General features: G+C 45.0%; 1 protein-coding gene across 1 annotated transcript in view; it reads left to right on the top strand.

The window, feature by feature from the left end:
* Nucleotides 1-20263, top strand: part of MTCH1 (mitochondrial carrier 1) — a 215093-nt gene that overhangs the window by 39915 nt on the left and 154915 nt on the right. Inside the window, exons 4-5 of the mRNA XM_069238748.1 lie at nucleotides 6609-6686; nucleotides 13436-13493. Of these exons, the coding sequence (XP_069094849.1) occupies nucleotides 6609-6686; nucleotides 13436-13493 (136 nt within the window). The remainder of the gene's footprint in view (nucleotides 1-6608; nucleotides 6687-13435; nucleotides 13494-20263) is intronic.

Raw genomic sequence — 20263 nt, 5'->3', positions numbered from 1 at the left:
GGGGACCACACGTTTAATGGAAAAAAAAGCAAAACTACAAGCCCTATGGAGGAATGTGCTGCTCACTAAAAAGGTCTGAAGTGGCTGTAATGTATCTGACTGACTTAAAGCAGAACTAATCTGATAGTACTAACCTACCAGGACATTCTATAAAATGCCAATAAGGCAGTGGACAAGGACCAGTTACATGGCAGATGGGGCCCTAATATGATAGTCTGGCTTGCTCAGTATCAATCACGTCATACTAATAACTGAACAATTAGTAATGTGGGGGAACTTTCAATATAATGATCTCCTCTGAAAAGTGTCTGGGGTAGGGCAGATTTAGTCATATGTCAGTGTCGCACTTGAAATGATGACAGATTTGGGGCATTTCCAAGTATCCTACTGGATCTGATTCCATCCTAGTTCTAATATCATAGCTCTAATACTTTACATAATGAAAAATATGTATGAAATAATTCTGTAGAATGTATGGCTGATTGGTATGGACTACAAGACAATGGTGGGCCAAAGTTGACTTAATTGGTGCCGGTGTGGTGTTGGCATGGTCCTGAAGGAACAGGGTTGAAGGGAATGGAGGGTAAGAGAGGGCAAGTGAGATTAAAATATAGGTTCTGGACGTATGGTGTTGAACCTAAGACAGTGAGATGTATAGCATGGCTAACAACTAAAAACAAATAATTTTGAACTAAATTTAAAATCCTGTATATAAAACAGATATTTTACTAGTGTAATAAAATAACAACATCAATTAAAGAATTTCTGCATCTAGCAACTTCATTAAGTTGCTTGATCTACAGTTCTAGAAGTATTGTTTCCTGAATTGGAAGCCCTGCAAATCACTATTTAAACACTGTTAAATGTGGGAGTACCTATGAAGGAAGCATGGCTTTGTATAGAAGAATGTTGACAAATGGCTCCCAATCAGCACCTGGAAAACTGTCACTCATGCCCTGGTCACAAGCAAGCTTGACTAAAGGAATACTCTCTATGCTGGGTTCAACAAAAGAGCAACCAGCAGGCTGCACACCGTTCAGGAGTCGATAGCTAGAATCCCTCGTTCCCTCTAACCCCACACTCACATCATACCACACCTGAAGGAGCTCTACTGGCTCCCCATTCACAAATAAGCACAATTTAGACTCCTCATCCACACTTTCAAGGCACTACATAACACTGACTAAGCATATTGCATCTGCTTTCACAAACTTTCCAGACATCTCCACGCATCCGGACTCCTGCTGGAACAAATCCCATGCATATGGAAAGCCATATTTTGCAGTCGAGTCTTCTCCTTCATCATTCCTAAAGCGTGGAACAACCTGCCACTACACATAAGAGTATCCTCCTCAGTTCTTGAATTCCACAGGAAGCTGAATACCTGGCTTTTTGAGTAGTCCCTCTTGGCCGTAGGTGTGGTTAGACGCACACAGATTGAGTGCCAGGATACCCTCCTGGGTGATCATGAGTTCTGCATGGCATAACATAACTTGTGCTTCAAGATGTTGTCCTTGACCCCAAATCACCCCAGTTACACTAAGTGTACATTAAAGATCTCGGTCTCTGGGCCTTACCTGGAAAGCCTCTTCTTTGTATTAAATCAACTATATCTTTCTCACTCTGATTTATCTGTACTCTCACCTCAAGCAGAGTATTTCCCGCACTTCCTTCTTGTTACAGACTTTCTCTACCCCTTCCTTATTATGGGCCTGATTAGAGTTTGGCGGATGGGTTACTCTGTCACAAACATGGCAGATATCCAGTCTGCCGTATTACAAGTGCATTCTATCCAATGACACGTGTAATGTGACAGACGAAATATTCATCTTGCTTGTGATGGACTAACCCATCCGCCAAACTCTTAATCAGTGTCTATTTCATGCTTTTCCCCGCTGCTTCCTATTGCACAGACTCTTTGTGTCTTTTCGCATTTACCCTGTCTTCTGATCACTTCATACTGCCACTTCATTCTTCGTCTTACTCTTTATTTCTTTTGCATTCCTTTCCAGACACTTTCCACTTGCATCACTTAGAAGACAACAAGACAGAACATTGAAAGAGCTAGTTCTGTTGTTTCTAATAACCGTAGTACAAGCTGATTAAGTAACTGGTTTTCCATTAATTCTCTAAAATGAGCAGCATATTCAAGACAGCATCTGATGACCTTGATTAACATCTTCGACACTGTACACATTTAGCCCCACATGACACGTTCCATCACTCAGTGTTATAGAAATATAAGGGATGAGGTGAGCTTGTGTATGTCCTTGACTGATCATGCCTTGGTAGTAGTACGTTTACCTTATTCTGCCTGACCTCTTATCTGAGGTTCCCACAGGTTTCAGAATTGTATATCCTGTATTTTTAACATCTACACCCAGCCACTGTTGAGCATAATTCAGAGATATGGACTGTGTTGAGACAGGAATGCCCCCACAAAGAATATGTGTGTGTGTCCCTACCCTGAGTGTTCAACTGCATGTGGAACTAATATCCTGGCTTTTTTGTTAGCCCTGAAGCCAAGTTAATCTAGCCTGTGTATGAAGGTCTAATTCTGTCCTATGCAGCATGAAGTCCAGAACATGTTCTGTGACCTGGATGGGTGCACCAACCGACATGGGACTACTGTCCAAGTCCTGGATTGGTCACTTTAAGTAGGGATGGCAGTGTGCCATGTTATGTGAAATATAGGGTTTTGGGTACTCCTTTTTATGTCTGATTAGAGTGCAATCTACTGACTTCACTCATGTAAAGTCCCACATTACTGTGATCCTTCCAGATCCTTGCATTGCCGTTTTGTGTGCATGTATGTGTAGTGTATGTGTAGCATATATATGCTAGTAAGACTCTGTATGGTGAGAGTCTTAAGTACTGAGAGCAGTGGGATCTATTTTGGATGGCCTCTGGTATAGCATTGCATAAGTTAGAGGGTAGAAATAGCTTTCCTAGACATTGGAAGTGCATTGACTGCATTTCTGTGACTATAGGGTGGAGACCCAGAAACTGTAGTGACGGAAGATAGTAGATGTCAGGGTGTTTTTCCTGTTGTTAAAGGTGAAGGATTTTCTAAGCAGGGTCTGTCCCTGTTTACTGCTTCTGGAAGGCAGATGGCAACCAAGTTAAGAGATCTCAAACTTCATCATGTCCTTGTTTTGGATATTTCTGCATGGAGACAGCTTCATTGCTACCTGATGTGAGAGCCATCACCTTGCACGAGAGATCTCAAACTACATCTGGCCTTGTTTTGGTTACTCCCGGTTGGAGACAGCTTCATTGCTACCTGATGTGAGAGACATCACCTAGCAGAAAGGCTGTGTGTGAGCCACAGCCAATTAATTACATTTGAAAGGTAACCACCCGAAACCATTTCTAGGACTTTAAACAGTGGATCCACATCCTCTGTATTGAAAGCGCACATAAAAACCACCCCACTTGATGCCAGTTCCAAGTCCCTCTTGCCCAAGAAAGGGGAGTGCCTCACAGAACACTCAAAAAACTGCTGTGTGACCAGTACTAGCATCTGCATAACAATCAGTCTCCCTGAGGTGAGATTATATCACCTAAAGTCTGCACCTTGCTGGAGAAGCTGAGGATTTACCTAGATGCCTGTCTGCATTTTCAGAGAGGGACAAAGAGTCCCTCACTCTGCAGGAGGAGAGACTGCCTAATAGGAGAATTCTGGCATGTGAAACACCCAGATGTAGCCGACTTTCTTCAGATAGGGAAGCTGCTGTTGTCCCTGGTCCTGAGGCATCTCCCACTACAATTCCTGTAGTGAGCTGTAGAAGAAGCTAAGCCTCAGATCATTGTTGTCCTATATTTGCATTGCTACCACAGACACCGAAGGGCTGGTGTTGCCACTGCTTCCTCAAGGTGCTCACCGGCGAGCGCACCATCTGAAGGCCAGCACCTAACTTCTCAGGCCTGGAGGTTCTAATTAAAAACAATCACCCTCTGTACCAGTCCGTAGGCCACAATTTGCAAAGATAAGGTTCCGCCTGCATTGTTCTAAAGGTTGGAAATTCCAAAGATGAGTGCCTGTCTGCTCCAGATCAGAGGCTGTAATTGTCGAAGGGAAGAATGCCTTGTGAAGCAAGACAAGTGCTTGGAGAGCAGGTCGGCCACGCGCTCAACACCGGTAACCAAGCAGGAGTGATACCAAAGTTCATGGCCCCCTGTCACTGATGTTGGCATTGAGTGTGTAAGGTTACTGACTGAACCAACCAAGGCCACCAATCGATTACTAGGTTGAGCAGGTGATTCCAGACTGAACTCTTGTGATCTAAAATACACGTTCTTATTTGTGTAAAGGTGAAATTTGCACGAAGTGGGGCCTCTTGATGAGGATGAGTGGTTGGAGGCAAAAATGACTCCTGGAATTTTTGCAACATCCATGCGTTTTCCTTGATCCAGTTCAAGTACTTCCAGTTCTATTACTCCCCTGAGAGGCTCTGAAGGATCGGCCATGTTCCGGGGACCGAATGTCTTAGGTACAGCCACTCCTTGGCTCTATTAATTTACCATGTTCTATGGGTTTGCCTGGTAGCCCAGGGTTACTGAAGGAAAGTTACCAACTGGATTGGGTGGGTGGTTGGACAACCGCTTACAGTGGACCCCAAGGTTGTGCTGTTGGGGATTATTGACTCCCTGGGGGAGCACCGTGAGTACATATTGCCACGTTATGTATGGTGGCCAAGAGGGATCTAACAAGGCATTGGAGGGATGAGAGGGTACCACCATTGCAAGAACGGATCAGGAGATGGACCACCGTGCGACAATAGAGAAATTGGTGTATAAAGCATGGGGGGGAGGTCCTGCAGAAATTTGAGCACATGTGGCCGCCCTGGACCCATTACAGAGGCCCCTTGGAATGATATGGAAGCATAATGCTCATAACAGACTCTTTTTGGCTCTGTCTACAATTCTGTAAGGGATTGCAGACCGGGAAGACATCTAGCTCACTGTTTTTACTTTGTTACTATGCTCTTTGCCTAGCACTCGAACGGGTGGCCCTTGTAGCCGAAGTTGTGTTACATGTCGATCTTTGTCAACTTTGGAAAATAAATAAAATGTTTTATTTAAAAAAAAAAAAGGTTACATTTGATGCTAGAAAGCTAACCTTTACCAGTATGAACTCTCTGGTGGTAAAGACTGTTGACTCACTTACTGACTTACGAACTGTCCACTGGGGCCATTGGTAGTGAAAAGCACCTTTGCCTAATCAGTGCTTATATTTGTGTTTGAGGGGGGAGGGCACCATTGCACCCGTAACACTTCACTAGAACACATAGATGATGTTGCAACCCATTAGCTGAACCATTGTTGGGGATTGTAATATTTTGTTTTGTTGTGAAATGAAATCACTTTTTTTTTTTAATGAAAGTAAGCACTGGGCTGGACAGTTTGTATTGTATCTGTTCAGTGACGGTGAATTCTGAGTTCTTTCCCCTCACATTACCACCGTATGGAACCTTAAATTACTCACCTTTGCTACCCTGAGTCAAGTGTGGAAGAGGTGTACTTGACCTAGTTTGAGATCCATATTAGGAATGACCCTCAGGACACCAGTGGTTAATGCTCTCTAAACAGGTTTGACAGGCTGAAAATATGGCCTAATTGAAGGTTTAGGCTTCATGTTGTTAGTTGCCAAAGTATAAGGTGATTATTTTTGGTCTCACAGTCCTCCTATTGTCTGAGAGCTATCAGCCTCCCTCACTGTAATCCTGTCATATAGTTTCAGAAATTATAAGACATCTTGGAGTAGTTGTGTATAAAAGAAAGATCTTTATTGCCAAAGTAATTAGCATAGTGCAAAGGGGCGAACGTTGAGATGTCTCTTTAAATATTTTGGACCTCCCTAAATATGCAACTCCTATACTTCCTGTGATTGGCTCTGGGAATTTATTAAAGACTTCCCAGTTTTGAATTAAGAGGGTCCAAAATAGCTACTGTGATTTTACTCAGTCAGATGATTTGCCACAACAGCGCTGCAGAAATTACATTGCATAATGTCAAAACATGCATGATTGGAGACCTCTTCTCCTTCAAACCATATTTCTGAAATGTGTCCACTTGACCTTTTTTCTTACATCATTGTCTTAGAGTTCACACGACCAGGAAAATTCTGAAAGGTGGGTATTCACTTCAGTTCATACGTAACTCTCTTGCATTGTGGAATGCTATGAAAACATATTTACGTTCTCCCTCACCAGAATGCCTGACTGGGTTGTAAAGCACTCCACGAATTCAATATAACATAACATGAAAACTATGTTTAAAAACTGTCTCACCTCTTCCTATGTAAAAAGAAAATATATGAGCAGGGTTTGAGTGTTCATATACTTTCCTGCCTTTAGGCATCGTTATCAATGTTGTTTGATCCTGCTCTCACTTTTATTGCACTCCCCCACTGTTTTTCTGGTTCCCACTTCTTCAATAGAACTACTACTTCTGCATTGTCATATTTCCCTATATATGTCTAAATCCCTGTTTTACCACTTCTACCCATTTTAAAGCATGTATTAGCTCTCACTACAAACAGTCCCCTCATTAGTTATTTGCATTCATGTTTTCTTTATTGACATTTACTTTCTCTGGCTTCACAGGCCTATCCTTGGGAAGATTTGGAGCATGTTTCTAATAAAGATGATGTGAAAACATCACTCAGAAAGGTGGTGAAAGAGGTGAGAACTTATGCTATCCAGACTAATAACATAAACTAACTTTATTTGAACAAGAGGTGGGGAAGGGACCATTGATGATTAGCTAAGACTATTAAAGAATGAGTTACCTAACACCAATCAAAGTTGTGGAGTTGGGCATGGAAGACTTATAGAGCCTGCTTGCATACCACGTATAAGCTTCAAGAATATGGGTACAATAGGGACAGTTGAATTGAAGCATCAAAGGCATCATGGCCAGTTCCGTGGTCATGGTAAGTGGTCCAGAGTTTGGAGATCACTATGTGTAATTTCAGTTATGGGCTTGGCCATGAATATCATTTGAGGCAGAGGCATCTGTGAATAACCCCCAATGTCCATGGGTATGTGCATACAAAAAACAGAGTCACAAATAGCCCTGATAATCATGGAGGCACTCACTTGGCTTGCAGACAGCCATAAAGTTAGAAACGTATTTTAAAATAGTCATGTGGTCTAAAGGCCATCTGTAAACACCTCCATAGCCATCTAGTTCCAAAGAGGCCATGGTCAGCTTACAGATTAAAAATGAATTTGAGCCAAGCAACAGTTCTGTATCCCCCACACCTGACCTGTTGAGCCAGTCATTGATATTTGATTTCATAGTCATAGTCTTGAAAGCAAACAACTTTCTGGTGTCCTGGCCATCAGTAAGGGTGGGTGCAAATATCACCTTCAGAGCCATTGCACAAATTCTACTGAGTTGTGCCTCAGGCCTTCATGGTTGTCACCTGAATCTTAAGGCCTATTAGGTAAACAAGGTGGGCAATTCGAGCATGGGGGTGGATTGTCGTGCCATCATGGCACTGTTGTTGGGTCTCGCTCTCCATGTCTTTACAGCTTGCTTTCATCTTAAAAGAAAAAGCCTCTCTCCTCATGTCTGCTTCTTGGGTAATTAAAAAAAAGAAAGGTATCTATTAGAAGAGAAGAAGGGCTGGTGGTCAAACAAAAGGAGCACTCCTCTGCACATTTTTTAGAAGACTGAGATTTGGATTTCAGTATGGGGAGATCACTGCCTGGGCTGGTATAATTGTGAGACACCATCTTAATGTTTTTGGGACCATTTACAGATCCAACTGGCATCCTAGTTTCTAATGATGACAGTTGTAGTAGCGGGAGAGTACCACTATGCTGTAGCGAGGACATACCAAACCTCATAAGGGCATGCTTATTGAAACTACTGGTCATGTTGAACATGTTCCTGTGGTGAGTGCACTCACTGCATCCCAAGGTTTCACCTGTTTCCTCTTAAAACTGGACTAGATTGTTAAGTGAGCAAGAGAGACTGTAAACCTTGTTATTGCTGGAATTATAAGGGCTAGGATGATGTCTCCAAATGGTTCTGAATTCAGGGTGGCTCTCTCCAGTCAATAGGATCAGAACCTATGTCAGGGGTGTTAAGATTCTGGACTTAAAGGTACCCTGAATACTGAGCAAAGGCAGCCTCGGCCATACCAACAGAATGGATCCATGCAAGCTCACAGGTTTAAGTGGGAAAGAGTGATGCATCTCCACAACCTGGGCAACATGTGTAGTCTTGATCTTTCTTCCAGGCTGGCTGGATTGCAGGGAACCTTTGAATATTGGATGGTCTTGGCACATGAAGGTGTCTCCTTAACAAATCTTTGTAGGAAGCTGGCTCAGTGTGTGGTGGGCACCTATGGTGTTCACACCTTATACTGGGTCCAGGCAACCCTGATCAGATAGGATTACAGTGTCTAGGCAGTCAGGGCTTTCTAGGGTAGCTGTGGTGAGCAGCCAAGACTTATCTAAAAGGCATGGGACCCACTTGCAATACCACACTAGTCACACAGTAACTTATCACACATGAAAGGAACCACACAGTGTTACAAAAATAAAGGTAGTTTATTATAGGCACACCAAATAGACTATCATTGGTATACATCCCTCTGGAGGTATGAACACACAGAATATACACTAGTAAGTACTCAGAAAAATAATAAATTAGCAAGAGGCCTATAGGGGGCTAAACCATATACTAAAAAAATGGACCGCAAAAGGGTGTCCCCCACCAGAGTGTATGGAGTAGGTGGCTAAGGGCTGGGGAAGAGTGGACCCCAAAACGTAAGTACCTAGAAGATCCCCAGCGGCCGGGAGCAGAGAGGTTAGTTACCCTGTCCTCCCATAGGCTAACACGGGGACGTTGTGGTTGAAGAAATGCAGAAACAGGACCAGGCCGGTGGAACCCAAGGATGGATCCCAGGCGAGGAGGACCTGCAAAAGAAGGGGACAGTCCAGTCCATGCAAAAGTGTCCAGGTTGGGCAGGAGGCAATGCCCACCCATTTGTAACAGAAGATGCGGTTCATTGGTGATGTATGAAGTCCAGCTTCGTAGTCCAAGAGCTGAAGAGGGTCCATTAGGTCGCCATCGAGCTGTCCCTCGATGGTCGCCAGATTACAGATAGGTCAGTGGTCAGGAGGCCCACCAACAACCACAGGCAAATGCAAAATGAGCTGTTGGAGGTTCTGCAGAGTTGTGGAGGAACAGCAAGGTCTTGGGGCACATGACCCTTGGAGGGGAGTCTGGGCTGACCCTCAGGATGCAGGAACTCCAGAAGAAGCAGTCAGAGCCCCCACATCAGCAACCCTCTGGCAGGAGGCTCAGTAAGTTGCAGTGAGGCCCAGTCAGCACACATGAAGAGTAGTCCCACATTGCTGGCGCTGCAGAGAGGACACTGTCCTTGCAGAGGTAGAGTGCTGTGGACCGGGACTACTTGGAGCCTGAAGATCCCTAAGAGCAGGAGTCGACAAGCCTTGGTTGGTGCAACAGTCGCAATGCACAGGGATTCTGTCCCAGTGGTAGAGACAAGGGCGCACATCTCCCACGTTGGACAGAAGGCAGAGAGGACCCAGGTGATCCATCAGAACCACTACCTGTGCTGGTGAATCCTTGCAGATCCGACAGACAAGAAGATCCCACCAACCGGATGTTGTTGCCTTATGTGCCTGCGGATGCAGGAGAGTGACTCCTTCACTCCAAGGGAGATTCTTTCTTGTTTCTCGGTACAGTGAAAGTCTTACCGACCCCAGAGGATGCACAGCTGTGGAGATGTTGCAGAATGCTGACAGGAGCCACAGAAACAATGTTACAAAGAGAAGTTTTCTCAGGCAGTGCAGTCTTGTACGGTTCCTCTGTAGCCCTACAGCAGTTCCAGAAGCCACGAGCAGATGTCTTGCAGAGTGTTACTTGCAGTAATTTGCAGAACGAATCTGGGGACCCACCCTCAAGGAAGTCCCTAAATAGCCCAAAAAGGGGGTTTGGTCACTTTCTGGGGTGACCACCTATCAGGAGGGTCACTGATGCCAGCTACCGGGCCTACCCAGTTAGATGTTCCCAGAGGCCCCTGCACATCTTGGTTCCAAGATAGCAGAACTAAGTGGCCACCTGGTGGATCTCTGGGCACTACCCTAGTGGTGGAGTTGGACAGGGGTGTGGTCACTCCCCTTTCCTTCGTGTGTTTCATGCCAGAGCTGGGACCAGTGGCCCCCAGACTAGTGCAAACCTGATCATGGAAGGAGGGCATCACACCTGGCCTTCAAAGCAGTCTAGTGACACAGGGAGGCTACCCCTCCCTAGCCCAGTAAATGGCTAGCCTTCTGATAGATGGTCACTTGGCTATGTGACCAATCCCCTTTCCGGGGCCATATAGGGTCTCCCTCTTGGGTGGGTCCTCAGATTTGACGTGCAAGATTCCAGTAGGATCCAGTAGAACCACAACTGGACTTCACAGGACCCTACAATCTGCAGCTCCAGCGACAACTTCACCGTGCAGCATTGTTTCTCCGGCTCCTTCCAGCAACTGTACCATTTCCTTGGCTGTGCATCCTCTGAGGGCGATAAGTCTTCAGTCTGCCCCAAGAAGCAAAAAGGAATCTCCCTTGGAGTGAAGGAGTCACTATCCTGCATCCGCAGGCACCAACTGCAACAACGATCGGCCTCATGGATCCTCTCCTCTGCAACTCTCCTTGTATCCTGCAACACAGGTGGTGATCTTGAGTGGTCCCCTTGGTCCCCTCTACCAGCTGTCCAACTTTGAGGTGGTGAGTCTTTGCCTCTCCTTGCAGGACGGGTCTTTGCCTATCCTTGCAGGACGGTACCAATGTGCACCACGACTCTTGCAGCTACAAGGCTTGTTGGCTCTTCTTTTGAGGGATATTCAGGCTCTGTGTAGCCCTGGCCTCCAGTACTTTCCTGCAATGCGTGGTCTCCTGCCTGCTGCTCCTGCGACGTGGGACTCTTCCAGGTGTGCTGAGTGGGCCTCACTGTGACTCCTGTTGCCTGTGAGTTTCATGTGGGGGCTGCATCCACCACTTCTTGCTCTCCTGACTGCTGGGGATGGCTGGGACTTCCCTTCATGGGTTGAGCCTCCTCAGACCTTTTTCGTCCCCAGGATCTCTGCAAATTTTCTTCTGCAACTTTTGCCTTTTCCAAGGCTTGTTGGTGGTTTTTCCACACCAGTGACTGACTTCAACTCTTCTTCTGAGGTGGGACATCGACTGCATCACTTCTGGAACTCTTCCTCTGATGCTGTGCTGCATAGCCGACTTCTGGTCCTCACCGCCGACCTGGTCTTGCAACTCCAGAAGGGGTGGGTAGTGGCTCCTGCTCCAACTGGACTTTCCAATTGGAAGTGGACTTGCTCCCCTTCATTTGCAGGTCCTCTTCTGTCTGGATCCATCTTCTCTTTCTTGCAGTCTTGCTTTGGTCTTGCACAGTCCTTTTCCAAGGTTTCTCTGTGGGTTTGGGAAAAAACTGTTACTTACCTCGTCTCTTCTGGTCACGGGGGTCACTCTGATACTTACCATTTGGTATTCCTGGTTCCTCCAGCTCCCCTCTACAGATTCCACTTACCTGAGTGGGGGTCCCTCATTTGCAATAAATTTTTTTAGTATGTGGTTTGAGCTCCCCCTACAGTAACTATTGTCTATTGCTATTCCACTGTTTTCTATCACTTTCTATGCTCATTCCTGACAACTAAGGTGTACATATTAGTGTGTTTACTCACCTGTTAATAGAGTACTGCCTACATTGTATTTTAGTATTGGTGTCACTAAAATAAAGTACCTTTATTTTTGTAACACTGTGTGGTTCTTTCGTGTGTGCTAGTGCTGTGTGACTGTAAGTGGTATTGCATGAGCTTTGCATGTCTCCTAGATAAGCCTTGGCTGCTCATCCAAAGCTACCTCTAGAGAGCCTGGCCTCTAGACCCTGACTACACCTCTCTAATAGGGGATACCTGGACCTGGTATAAAGAGATAATACCATAGATAATCACCACACACCAGGCCAGCTTCCTACACTAATCACCAATACAATTTAAATAGAGAGCACTTGCACTTTAGCACTGATCCGCAGTGGTAAGGTGCGCAGAGACAATGAACCAGCAAAAGCAGATCTGAAAAAATAGGAGGAAGAAGGCAAAAAGTTTGGGGATAACCCTGCAAAAAGAGACATTTTCTACAAATAGGATTAAAACAAATCATAACATTTTAATTGGTGATGTGCAAAGAATAAATATGTTTTCTGAAACCCGATTTTCACAGTGTGTTAACACATTATATAGTTTTATCAGTAAAGCTGCAAGTTAGTGAGAAGGTTTTTGAACATTTCTTGGGAACTTTCTGTTTGTAAATGACAGTACGCGACTACATCATGCTTTAGTAATATATTTATTTAAAGTGAGTGTTTAAACATAAACTTAGAAACACTCCTGCTCCGGTAGCAATGTTACTCGTAAACTAAGAGACAAGTAATTGATCATGTGTCCCCTACATGGAGGCTGGTTTCTTTTTATACATGGAGCAAACTTTTGGTCTATTTAATCAAACAAAGATTTTTTTTTGCAGCAGAAATGCTGTGCTCATATATTTGAAGGTACACTCATATGTGACAGTGAAGAAAAAGATGACTGTAAACTAAAATATTTGATTAAGATCACAAAATTTGAGACCGGTTTATGGGTCAAATACATTACATTTGTGGTTGAGTAAATTATTCATGTTACTCGACCCACAGGTCTGGTAAAATATTTATGATTTTTTAGGCCTGCCTGAACTTCACCACAACACATTTAAAAAGTGGAGCACTTCTAGTAGGCTTTCAGATTGTGGAGTAAATTGGAGGTAAAACATAGAACCAAACAAAATTAATGAGAAAGGCATAGCGGTAAAACTCGTTAAGGCATTGTGGGGTCAGATAGAGGTAATCATCATGGTTATAAGGCCAACTGTGGATAAATGAGGTGGAAGTGGATCATTTCTAAAAGTCATGGAGTCTGCTATGGCTAGCCCAAGTGGCCATCTATGTGCGCTCTCCAGAGTCATCGGAAGAAATAAAAAATGTGAAAACAATCAAAGTTTCACTCGTTTTTGCTGGGCTATTTCCAGTGATGTTGCAGGTCTACAGCTTGGTTGTGGCAATTGTGAACGAGAAGGCTGACGTGACTTGATCCTGTGATTGCTTAGATATCTGTGAAGAGTTTGTATTTATAATGAAAGATTGTCATATGAGTTGGGAGACAGTCACAAACTTGAGCGAGAGTTGTGAATGGTTGTAGGCAATGTTACAACCTTTGGATTGGCCATTGATGTTTTAAGGTTGGGATGAGTTGGTCTATGAAGTGACTTGGTTTAACTTGTCCACAATCCATATATGCATATAATGCCTGATTGACTATTGCCCCTTTTTGTTCATTTTATTTTATTTTTTTAAGACCTCTAATGAGATGATGGTCCAGTGTTTGTCCAGGATTGTTTCACAACCCCTGCATGGTGAGTGTTAATATTCTGATTTACTACATACACTGCATTTAGACCACTTGCATTTGAGCATTTCTGGTTATGTTGGTGATCGAATGGGGAATGTTTTCCCTCCTGGGATTCCTGTTGATAATACCTATGACTAGATCATTCCACATTCTTTTTTTTCTATTTTGCAAACTAGATTCAGAACACTAACATTAAAAACAATTTGAAAATCACTAGATACAGCAAAGGCTGATAAATAGTTGTAGATGGCCCGGAGGGTGAGAAACCTGTAGGGTCTTGGTTGAAATTCAATGTGATTTGAGTTACGTTGTATTTCCTTTGCATGAAATTATCAAGATGAGAGAGTGCCTTTAGTGAAGCGAATGGTAAAACGTCACTCGGATGTACAGGGAAAGCTAATGCAGTGTTGTTTAATTATTGTCTTGATTATTTGATCAATCAATCATGGATTTGTAAAGTGTGGCTAATCACCCATAGGGTCTAAGCAGAATTGTAGGAGGCTGGCCCTTTGTCTAGTGTGGAAAGCTAGGCACACTGTGCTGGGGGTCACGCAACCACACTTTGCTTTACAGGGATAAAAACTAGATCACCTAATGCTCTAATTTATAAGGTAGCTTGGTCGAGCAGTTAGGCCAATCTTGGAGAAGTGCAAAGCATTTGTTGTACTCACATCATCAACCTTGCAACTCACACACTCAAAGGAATAACTCGAGACTAATTTATAAAAATACTTCAGATTTTTATGTCATTTGCAAGACCAAGATTATCACAATTGGTTAAGTAATTTTCGAGATATGAATTTTTTAAGTTTAATAAAAATAGTCTTTTTGTGTGTAATTACGCACCATAGGAATCAATGGAAGATCACCTTTAAAAATACATATAAAATCGTTCTATTGGTTTACCAAGTTCTTTTTGGTTGGTCGAGATCGTCAGTGGGCACACTGTGCCAGCTGGAGAAGTTTAGGCTGCTCTCCGGTTCCGGCAGAGAGCAGCGATGAAGCTGGTGCAGGGCCCTTGCGGGAACCACTTGGAAAAGCACTGCACAGGTAAATTTAAAGATGGTTCTTTTGGGAACCCTTTGGAGTATCGAAGTCGCAAGGGGTGGGGGACCCTTAGGGCACAGCAGGTTCTTCGGTGAAGGGCAGTGGGCGGCCAGGTGCAGAGCGAGTCAGTGAACCAGGAGCTGTGCACAAGGATGCCCTCAGAAGCAGGACTTAAGTTGGTTGAAGGGTCGTTTGCAGGACAATGGGGGCACTCTGGCAGGAGGTCTGGGATGTTCCTGTAGTCCCTTGACTGGGGCTTCCGCCTGGTCCCTTTTCAGTCCCAGACGGGCTGTTTTTCTCAGTGTCTGACACTGGCTGACAAATACCCAGGGTATTGGTATGTTTTGACCACTGGAGCGTGCAGTGCCACCAAACTTGGCACACAAGCAGGGTTTGCCCTTGAGATTGTCGATGTGCAGTTTTGTCCATCTGCGGTGTCCGGTTCGGGAGTAAGCAGCTGGTCATTGCCCTTCACTGGCTTACTGGGTTCTTGGTGTTGTAGAGTGGTACCTTCACTCTGGAGGGAGTTCTGTGGCGATTTTCGAAGCTTGGATGTCCTCTGGGGTGCTTTAGAGTTTTTCCAGTTGTCCAGCAGCTCCTCAGCATCGATTGTCAGGTCCTTGGGTGCAGCAGGCAGGGTTTGGCGCCTTTTCTTGGTTGCAGCAGGTCCATAGTCTTGTGCATTTGATCTTCTTGGTGCTGGTCTTCTTTTGTCCGTCGAATCTGATTTCCGGGTCTAGGGATGCCCACTAAATACTGTATTTAGTGGGCGTTTTAGGGGGAACTTGGTAGTGACCAATGGGCCCATCTTCGTTAGGGTGGCTACACCCTCTAAGTGACCACTTCCTGTGGGGAGGGGTCATTTCCCTATTCCTGGTTAGCTATTTTTCCTCCATCCAAGATGGAGGAAAGTGAAATAGAGCGCCCACCTCGCAGGCAACACTTTAGGGGTGGTGCATGCCAGGTGGGGCCATGCCTCCTACCCTTTGTGTATTTTCCCGCCATTGCTCTCGCCAAAAGTAGGGATTGGCAAGGGGGGGTGACCATCTAGAGGAATGTCATGGGCTAGAGTGAGGACAAATTCTCTGAACTGCTGGGGCACTACCATCCTCCTGGTTGCACCAGGTTTGAGATCTCTGGCCTCAGTGTACAGGAGCCTCTCCTCCCAGTAAACCCTGTGGGTACCACTGACATTCCCTAAGACTTCCCTACCAGGAACTGATTTGAGTGAACCAAGTGCTGAGCTACAATGGCAACACTAGCTCCTTTGTCCCTCAGTGCTTCTACCTTCTCCCCATTAATCAGATGGTGGAGTCTATATTTTTGCATATTACTTGGCCAGACTGCATAGGATAATTCTACCCTACCCTTAGTGACCAATGTTGCCTTTGTGGGGTCACTGACATGGTCAGGCCACAACTCTGATACCATCTGGAGACTGGCAACTGCATTTACTGCAGGTTGAATAGAGGCATTATTTTCGTTTTTACAGCTAGAGTCTCCAGTTTGGTGCCCTTTAGTTTTGCAGTCATGGCACCAAGCCTTGCTGGGATCTACCTTTGTTCCCACCCCTAGTATGTGAGGAATCTCTGGGCCCACCCTCCTGTACAGGTTTGTGGAGACTCTTTATTATTTTTGTTTTGGCTCCCATCTTTTATTTGTGGGGCTTTTTGACCTCTTTCTTTTGGTCTCCCCCACCAGTGGTAGTTTTGGTCATCCTTGTCTTGACCCAATGGTCTGCCTTCCTCCCCAATTGAGGGTACAGTGGACCTAGGTCTACCAGATGTTGATGTATCCTATCATTGAAACAATTACCCAGCAGATGCTCCTTCATTAACAGGTTATACAGCCCATCATGATGTTGCACCTTGTTTCCGGCTAACCAGCCACCCATGTTTACTGAATAGTCCACAAAGTCTACCCAAGTTTGGCTCTGGGTTTTTCGAGCCCCCCGGAACTTCATTTGGCACTCTTCAGTTGTAAAGCCAAAACCCTCCATCAGGGTACCCTTCATGATGTCATAGGATTTAGAATCTGCCTCATTCAGTGTCAGGAGGCTATCCATGCACTTTCCTGAGAATAACTCCCACAACAGTGTGCCCCGATGTTTGCTCTCAATTTCCCACCCAATACATACTCTTTCAAAGGCAGAAAACCATTTGACTACATCATCCCCTTCAATGAAGGTAGGAACAACTCCCTTTGGGCTCTTGATGTTGAAGGATTTCTCCCTCAATACTTGTATGCTGCCACCAGAGATGGTTTTCTCTATTTCCAAAGGATGACTCTCTTAAGGCCAGTCTCTTGGTCAGCCTGGCAATGTCCAGGCCTGTTTCTGATGGTGCTCTAGTGCTTCTGGTAGAAGAGGAACCACCCTCACCCCCATTATCCACAAGAAGTTCTTCACCCACCACAGATGCATCATCATCTTCTTCATCTGGGGAATTATCTTTTTCGTGCTGGGCCACCAGAAACCCAAACTTCTCTGCACTTGGACTTTTTCCAGTACCAATGTGGTACAGCTTGCAGAGTCTCTTTAATTGGTCATAGCTATATTCCTCTTAAGGTTCCAGGTCGAGCTCCTGGTTCTTGGTCTCTGCATCTGTCATTTTTACTTTACTAAAGTGGGGACCTATTTAGAAATTTGGAATCCCATTTTTGGATAGGCCAACTAAAGTAAGGACTTTTAAAGTTTTTGCTAAAGTTGTAAGGATCTATCCAGGGCCCTAACAATTATTTAAAAAATTTGCAAAAAAATGTTTAGTCAATTAAAAATAATGAACTAAAGGCAATTTGAAGAGTAATGTGTGTGCTCACAAAACTGACAAAGTGGTATCAGCAAATGCAAAGTCTTTATCCCACCGCTGATCCACCAAATGTAGGAGGCTGACCCTCTATGTGGTGTGCAAAGCTAAGCACACTCTGCAAGGTGTTGGTTTACAGTGGTAAAAACTAGATCACATAATGCTGTCATATTTAAGGTAGCTCGGTCGAGCAGTTAGGCCAGTCTTCGAGAAGTGCAAAGCATTTGTTTTACTCAGCATCAACCATACAACTCACACACTCAAAGGAATAACTCAAGACCAGTTTGATAAAAATACTTCAAATTTTGTATGCAATTTTGAAGACCAAGATTATCAAAATTAGGTAAGTACTTTTCGAGATATGAATTTTTGAAGTTTAATAAAAATAGTATTTTTGTGCTTATTCACGCACCATAGGAATCAATGGAAGATCACCTTTAAAAATACATATGAAATCGTACAGTTGGTTTACTAAGTTCTTCTTTTGCAGGTTGATCGAGGTCATCAGTGGGCACACTGTGCCAGCTGGAGAAGTTCCGGTGGCTCCCGGTTCCGGCGGGAGCAGCAATGAAAGGTCTCTGGAGCTGGTGTAGGACCACCTGCGGGGGCACTTGGAAAAGCACTGCACAGGTATGTTTAAAGATGGTTCTTTGGAGTCCACTTGGAGTGTTGAGGTCGCAAGGGTTGGTGGATCCTTAGGGCACAGCAAGTTCTTCGGTGCAGGGCACTGCGCTGGCTGGTGCAGACCGAATCTGTGAGCCAGGAGCTGTGCGCAAGGATGCCCACAGAAGCAGGAGGTAAGTTGGTTCAAGGGTTGTTTGCAGGACAACAGGGGACTCTGGCGGAAGGTCCGGGGTGTTCCTGAAGTCCCTCGACTGGGGCTTCCTCATGGTCCTTTTTCAGCCCCGGGCGTGCTGGTTTTCTCAGTGTCTGACGTTATCTGACCGATACCCAGGTTATTAGTACAGTTTGATAACTGGAGGGCACAGTGCCACTAAACTTGGCACACTAGCAGGGTTTGTACTCGCGGTCGTCGGTGTATAGCTTGGTTCAGCTATGGCATCCGTTTCGGGAGTTAGCGGCTGGTCTGTGAAGTGACCATCACTGGCTTGCTGGTTTCTTGCTGTTGTAGAGTGGTACCTCTACTCTGGAGGGAGTTCTATGGTGATTCTCGAAGCCTGGCGGTCTTCTGGGTTTTTTTTCCCAGTTGTCCAGCAGCTCTTCAGTGACGATTGTTGTGTCCTGGGTACAGCAGGCAGGGTTTGGCGCCTTTTCTTGGTTGCAGCAGGTCCACAGTTCTCGTGCTTTGGATCTTCTTGGTGCTGCTCTTCTTTTGTCTTTCAAATCTGATTTCCTGGTGTGGGGATGCCTACTAAATACTGTATTTAGTGGGTGTTTTAGGGGGAACCTGATATTGACCAATGGGCCCATCTACCTTAGGGTGGCTACACGCACTAAGTGACCACTTCCTATGGGAAGCGGTCACTTCCCTATACCTGGTTGGCTATTTTTCCTCCATCCAAGATGGAGGAAGTTGAAATGGAGTGCCCACCTCGCAGGCAACACCTTAGGGGTGGTGCATGCCAGTTGGGGCCACTTCTCCCACCCTTTGTGTTGTTGCCCGCCGTTGCTCCCGCCAAAATTAGGAGTTTGCAAAGGGGGTGCCCATCTGCTGGTAGCAGCAGGCCTGGGGCTCAAAATGGTGGTAGCCCTTTGAAGCTTGTTGCCAGGGCAGTCCACATTCCTGATGGAGGGGTTGTTAGCACCTCCACCCAGGAAGGGCACTGTTCTACAATCCAGAGGGATGGATCTCTCCCTCAAGGTTGTAGATTGGATGTCTGGCAGTTACAGGCTGGATAGGACCAGCCGGCAACCATGGAAATGTAGTTAGGTTTTGCAGGAAGCACCTGTAAGGTGTCCCCGGGTACATTTAGGGATAACTCCAATACTGGTACCAGTATGGATTTATCATTCTGAGTTGTTTTATACCAAACAACCCAGGATTCAGAGTGGCCATCATGTAGCTCGGAAACTCAAATTGACCAGTGTCCAACACGTGTATTAAAATGGCTGCTCTATGCCTCAGGTTTGTCAAGGACACAGTGGGGGCATATTGTTCATGCAGTTATGTCCTCACATATAATATGGTGCACCCTGCCTTAGGGTGGAATGGCCTGCCAGAGGGGTGTCTTATCAATAGCGTATGCAGTGTATGGTGGACAGGGCACAAAGGAAGTGTGGCATGTCAAGTTTGTGTTTTAGGCTTGCACCAGGACACCCAGCCTGCAATACCAGTGCTGGGTGCATCTGGATGCATGGCCCTAGAGGATGGCACAATCAGTGCTGCTGCCCTCAGGCGCCTAACTGTACTACCCCATGCCCTGGGTACCCAAGCACCTTTTACTAGGAACTTATATTGTTAGCTAAGTGGGTATCCAATTGTGCCAATGCATCACAACAGTTTTAGGGAAAGAGCTCTGGCCCAGGAAACCTGGTTAGCAGGGGCCCTGACCACTACAATTTCAAGGCTACATCAGGCAAAAAAAGGGGGCTAACCATGTGAAAGAGAGGCCCTTCCTTACAAGGTTAATGTTTAGCTTTCTTCTGAACAGACGTCTTAAGAATAAATGTGATTTAGCTGGTAAGGTGTTTTTTATGGTTATTGCATCCTATAATAGGTACTGTACGACTTTGAATGATAGTCAAGCAAACTTTATTTGCATCTTGCCACTGACAATGAAATCTGTGAAGTGTTTTTTTTTTTCTGGGATGCATAATCATGTTAGCTTATATCTGTAGCAGGTTGGGCATTTACGCAAAAGGCAATTTTGAGGCCAGAATGAAGATATGTCTGCTGATTAAAACTGCATGCTGTTGTGTTGGGGGCCAGAACTATTAATCTTAAATGGAAGACATTTTCTTT

This window comes from Pleurodeles waltl, chromosome 6 (genome assembly GCF_031143425.1).
Source record: "Pleurodeles waltl isolate 20211129_DDA chromosome 6, aPleWal1.hap1.20221129, whole genome shotgun sequence".
In the NCBI taxonomy this organism is placed as follows: domain Eukaryota; kingdom Metazoa; phylum Chordata; class Amphibia; order Caudata; family Salamandridae; genus Pleurodeles; species Pleurodeles waltl.
The sequence above is the reverse complement of the archived record's forward strand: the minus strand, read 5'-3'. Positions and strand labels throughout refer to the sequence as shown.